This window comes from Rhinoraja longicauda, chromosome 23 (assembly GCF_053455715.1).
Source record: "Rhinoraja longicauda isolate Sanriku21f chromosome 23, sRhiLon1.1, whole genome shotgun sequence".
Taxonomy (NCBI): Eukaryota; Metazoa; Chordata; class Chondrichthyes; order Rajiformes; family Arhynchobatidae; genus Rhinoraja; species Rhinoraja longicauda.
This window is the reverse complement of record NC_135975.1, coordinates 21,329,170-21,335,169: the sequence shown is the minus strand read 5'-3', so window position 1 is coordinate 21,335,169 and position 6,000 is coordinate 21,329,170. Positions and strand designations below refer to the sequence as shown.

At 43.3% G+C, this 6,000-nt stretch overlaps 1 protein-coding gene across 3 annotated transcripts in view; it reads left to right on the top strand.

Moving 5' to 3' along the window:
• The first annotated feature begins 511 nt into the window (after positions 1 to 511).
• The window catches only part of gramd4a (GRAM domain containing 4a), a 98,100-nt gene continuing 92,611 nt past the window's right edge, over positions 512 to 6,000 (top strand). For 2 of the 3 annotated variants that reach the window (XM_078419808.1, XM_078419810.1), the window contains exon 1: positions 512 to 781. In XM_078419808.1, coding sequence (XP_078275934.1) covers positions 747 to 781 — 35 coding nt within the window. In that variant the 5' untranslated portion in view covers positions 512 to 746. The remainder of the gene's footprint in view (positions 782 to 6,000) is intronic. The other variant, XM_078419809.1, reaches the window with a different exon arrangement.

Below are 6,000 nucleotides of genomic sequence, written 5' to 3'. Positions count from 1 at the left end.
ACTGTTAACTATTATAACTCCAGGGGCTAAATTTTCTTTTCTGTATTAATTTTAATTTATATGCTGTAATTGTAATTTTTTTGTTGTTGCACAATCCGCAGGCATTGTCACTTTCATTTCCCTACACATCGTGTATGTGCATGTGACAAATGACTTGACTTGAAGACAGGCACAAAATAAAAGCTGGAGTAACTCAGCGGGACAGGCAGCATCTCTGGAGAGAAGGAAGAGGTAGGTGACATTTCAGGTCGAGACCCTTCAGATTAAAACTTGCATGCTGCTTTAAAAACAAGGAGGAAGGCGCAGACACGAGATATTGCAGGCGCTGGAATCGGGAGCAAGAGATCATTTTCTTTTTTTTTTTTAAAGGAAGTAAAGAGATTTCCAGGAACATGAGAGATGCGACCATCCACTGAGGGAGTGAGTGGGAGGGAAAACCTGTTCGGGGGCGGGAGCGGAAGCGGATGGTGTGAGGTGCGGCAGGAGTGTGAGTGAGTGAGAGGGGCTGGAGACTCCCGTTCCGGAATCCGCGTTCCGGGCTGTGGGAGCAGCCGGCGGTGCTGGTGTTTACCTGGAGCGGCGAGCGGCGAGCGGCGTCTCTGCCTCGGAGCCGGCAGTGGTTGAGGAGGAGGAGCAGGAGCAGGAGCAGGAGCGGCGGTAACAACAGCGATAGTGGGGATCAGCGGCGGAGGCCGGAGTCTCTGCTGGCGTCGCCGAGGGGCAAGCGGCAGCGGCGGCGGGCGTTAATGAAAATCAGCTGTGATTTGCGTCTCGGAGACGGGTGAGTCTCGCCTTTCGGAGACGCGACGCGACGGTTGGCCGCTGTTCTCGGGCCTTCGCTCGCGGGCAGCAGCAGCCCCCCGGGCACCGCCACTCCCCGGCTCCGGCTCTGGCCCGGGCCGCTGCTCAACCCCGGCAGCGCCACACGGAGGCAGCCTCTGCCAGCCCGCCATGTGCGGCCCAGACAAGGGGGAGGGGAGGGGGGGGGGGGGAGGAGGAGGAGGAGGAAGGGGCCGCCGATCACTGGCACGGCGCTCATCTTGTTCACTTTCTTGTGCACCAGGCCCACTGACAACAGCTGGGCTCCTGCTGCAGGCCGTGGCCCTCGCCTTGTAGGGGTAAAGAAAGGTCAATGACCCGAAAGGTTTATCGTTCCTCCATCTGTGTCAGACTTTCTGCACATTCCCGTTATTTTCTGCGTTGACTCCCACCATCTCCTTTACAACCCATCCCGTGATTTATTGTAGATGTTTGGAGAAATGATGTTGTCGCCAGGCCTAAGATTTTGTGAACTATTTTGATAAAAGATTAAGTATTCTGTTTAAAAAAAAAATGTGGGATGAATATTGAAACATTCTATTATTTATGTTAAAACACACTATTGTTTATGTTAAATCTTGTCCTCTCTTTGATTACTTAAAAATGGATATAAATCGGAAAGATAATCCAAAAACGAGTACAGTTTTGAATTTGTGCAGGAATTGAGGGCATATTTTGAGTATTGTGCAATTGGAACATGGCCATTAAGTGTAGGAAAAGATAAAGTGACGATCGATCAGAACAGTATCAATGAAAATAGGTTTAAAATGTTTGAACATTTTCATACAGTAAAGATTAAGGAATTTAAAACATATATTCAAGGGCTGTAATAAGTGGAACTGTTGAAATGATACCGGGTTCATTACAATAAAAGTACGCCATGACCTTCTGGTGTTCCGGAAAAAAACCCCAAGATCATGAGGGCTATTGGAATATAGCAGCATATGTCTGTTAAGGCAGATGTTAGAAAAAATAAATTGGATAATTAGAATGGGAGACTGAATGGATAAGGGGCAGAAATCAAAGGACAGTTCTTACTATTGGGCTCGTATGGTAGTTGTAAAAGTGTTTATGAATGATATCATTTGAAGTGTGTGACTTTTGTCAGAAGAATAAGCACACAACGCACTCCATCATGAGCAATAATGAAAAAGTGATTAAAAATAAATGTTGTTATTGACTAGGCATCATTCATAAACCAATGTTTCTAATGCAACAAAATATCTTAAGAATCAGAATCAAAATAACCTTTATTGTCATCCAAAAAAACAAGTCTTTTGGACGAAATTCCGTTACCTACAGTCCAACAATAAGATCAATAAAAATAAGCAATCACAAACCAAAACAAAAAAAAGAAACATCCATCACAGTGAGTCTCCTCCAGTCACCTTCTCACTGTGATGGAAGGCCAGAATGTCTTTTCTCTGCCCCTGCCGTCTTCTCCCGCGGTCAGGCTGTTGAACTTGCCATGTCGGGGCGGTCGGGACTCCCGACATTGAAGCCCCCGCCGGGCGGAGAAAATCCACGGCCTGTTGTGAAAAATCCCATGGTCTATTTCAGGCCGCGCCGGACGGTGAAAGGTTCGCGGCGGGCTGACACAAGTCCCGCGATTCGGTGCTTTACAGGAATAATATAAGATCAAATTATGAGGAAATAGGACTGAATGACCAGTAGTTTTACAGACTGTTTTAAGGGAGCTAAAAAAAAGACTTTAGGTTTGGGTTTATTATTGTCATGCGGTCGTGAAAAACCTGTTTTGCATGGTATCCAATTAAATCAGAAGATAAAGATACAGCGTAGGGAGGAACTGCAGATGCTGGTTCAAGCCGAAGCTATAGACACAAAATGCTGAAGCAACGGAGCGGGACAGACAGCATCTCTGGAGAGGGAATGGGTGACATTTCGGGTCTGAAGAAGGGTTCTCAACCCGAAATGTCACCTATTCCTTCTCTCCTGAGATGCTGCCTGTCCCTCTGTGTTACTCCAGCATTTTGTGTATACAGTGTGCAGAATTTTGTTCTCAGCATTGTTGCGTACCAGTTCCATAATCCACAATGAACTATTCCAGAGACAATGATCTGGCCCTATCTTTGATTTTAGGTCTAAACCCTAGGCTAGGACTTGTCATGCAGGATGTTGACCTGAAACATGCTGCCTGACCTGCTCAATTCCTCCAACAGTTTGGGTTTTTTTTGCTGCAGGAAGTTCAGGTCTTCCTCAATGCTATGCCTACAGTATGTATAAATGGAAAAAACAGCTGCAGGAAACTATCTTAATAGTTTTGAGCCAGTCTTGCCCTTTGTACATTATTGTAAAAGCAGATAATCGAAAGCATAACCAGATTTCTGTATTTGTTTCTCGGACTCAAGCAAAGCGATATAGTAGTAATGGCAGTAATGATGTGTTGTATCATCACTCCTACACAGATATTAGAGGTTTTGTAAGTTGTTAATGAAATGCTGCAAGGTAATGTTTTAAATACATTAGTAGTGGGATTATCTAAATAACCCGAGAGCCATTTCAGTCGCAAATATTTTTGTTGTAAGAACTATTTCAACTCAATATTTTAAGCATTTTTAAAAACTGTTTTGCCATGTTTTCTTGCCAGTTACAACGTATAACAATGATATAAATGAATTTAATGGGCATCATAGTGGCACAGCTGTTCGAACTGCTGTCTCACAGCGCCAGAGACTCGGGTTTGATCTTGACCACGGGTTCTATCTCTAGAACTTGCATGCTCTCCCTGTGACCACATGGGTTTTCTCCACGTGCTCCAGTTTCCTCTCACGCTCCAAAGACATGCAGGTTTGTCGGTTAATTGGCCTCTGTAAAATTGCCCCTCGTGGATGAGAAAATAGGATAACATCAAAACGGGTGATCAATGGTCGGCATGGGCCGAAAGGCATATTGTGCAACTCTAAACTAAACTCTATACTAACATATTCAGATTTTATGACTTCATAAGAACTAAAATCGTATTTCGTTTCATTATCAGATCCAGGTTATCCCGAAACAGTCTGTCAATTTTCATTGCATTAATGTTATCTGGCATGGGGGTCTCTGTTACAGCTGTTTGTATAATGTAAATGTGTTCTTGCAGCATTTACAAATCACCACCCAAAAATTTGAGATACAGAATCATATTTGATCTGCTGCAATTTACGTGACAGAAATTGTAAATGAATAAACACAACATTTATCATTTTGATATCCTTTTTTTTTAATGCAAGTGCAGGTGACATGGTCTTGTGTTGTGGAAATTAATGACACTGAGTGTTTTCAAGCAACGCATCACCCATGATGTGGCATCGCATGTACTCTTTTTATTTGGCTTATTTTGGTTGTGGCAAAATTCAGAGACAAGGTTGGGGTGCATTTGGGTGGGGAGGGAGGGGGGAGGAGGTGGGAGGGAGGGGGAGGGAGGGGGAGGGAGGGGGAGGGAGGGGAAGGGATGGGGAGGGGAGGGGAGGGGGGGTGGTTGGAGCAAGCTGTGGATGTGAAGGGATATAGTACATGTAATATGTTTCTTCTCCCTAAAAATAATTATCCTTTGTAAGCTTTCAATGCAAGGAAAATGAGAATTAAAATAGGATTGCAAATATTAAATATTAATAAAAGATTTCAAACATAAAATGTTCCCCTCACAAATCTGCATGCAGTGTGATCTCAATTGTACTTTCTCTTTTTGATGAGAGACAAAAAGGGGGCACTTCTTTCATGCATCACAGTTACAGCGTAAGCTCTTCAACAAAGTATTCTTTGTAAAAGTGAAAATAGCTTGCAAATGAATTAGGCATGCCTTTCTTTAATTGATGTTTTTTCCATTAGCCCCTCATTTGCATCAATGGTTTCCTGCCCATAGGTTTCCATTTCCCTTTGTCATTTTTAACATGCGTTTAAACAGCTTTTGTACTTGAGTACAGCACAGAAAACAATTGGATCATGCTTCTATTGATGTTTTGCTCATGTTAACTATCACCCCACACTTGTTTCCTCTTATTTCTCTGTCAAGTGTCTATCACTACCATTAGGTTTGACATTTCAGACTTGTTCATAATGTGGAGAAGATTATATTTTTGATTATTCTGAAACATAGATTCAAAATGTTTCGGAGGGATTGAAGTGCTATTTTTATTAGATACATATAGTGAAGATGTGTATGTGATCTGTTTTTGTTACTTTGTTCATTATTTATGACATGGATTTGCATAGTCAGGTTTTATTCGGGGGGGCGGGGGTGCAGTGTGATGCACATCATTGTATATCATTGTACATCAGTGTAGTCTGGCAATACAACCGTTAGTATGCTGAAAGACTTGCTTATATGTTTTCCCGTTAACATCCCAGGGACATCTCGAAACCCCCTAATTTTTTTTCTGAAGCATAGTCTGTATCGATTGGGCAAACTTGGCCATTGATTTGCACTGCAAAGGGTTTTGCGTTTGTAACTTAGAGAGTCATAAGATCATTCAACATAGAAACAGGTTCTTCGGCCCATCACCACTCGTCCCACCTGCCTGCATTTGGACCGTATCCCTCTAAGCCTTTCCTCCCCATATACCGGTCCAGATGTTTTTAAAATGTTGTTATAGTACCTACCTCAACTACCTACTGTGGAGCTCGTTGCATAAACTCATCACACACTGTGTGGAAAACGTTACCCTTTAGGTTCCAATTAAATCTTTCCCTTCTCAACTTAAACCGATGTCCTCTGGTTCTTGATTCTCCCGCTCTAAGTAAAAGATTGTGCGGTTACCCTATCTATTCCCCTCATGATCTTGTATTCCTTAATAAGATCACCCCTCATCCTCTTGAGCTCCAAGGAGTAAAGTCGTAGCCTGCCCAACCTCTCCCTATCACCTCGGGGAGATAAACCCTCGGGTTCCGGTAACATCCTCGTAAATCTTCTCTGCACTCCAACATCATAGCCGGATGACCAAATCTGAACGCAACTCTCCAAACGCAGGCACACTAATGTTTTGTTCAATGTTACGTTACACCCCAACTCCTATACCCAATACGGTGACCGATGAAGGCAATTGTACCACTAGCCTTATTGATCACCACGTCAATCTGTGATGCCACTTTCAAGAAACTATGTAACTGCACTCCTACATCCCTCTGCTCTACTTTGTCAGATATTATATGACAATAGACTGCAGAGGTGGATTATTGTGA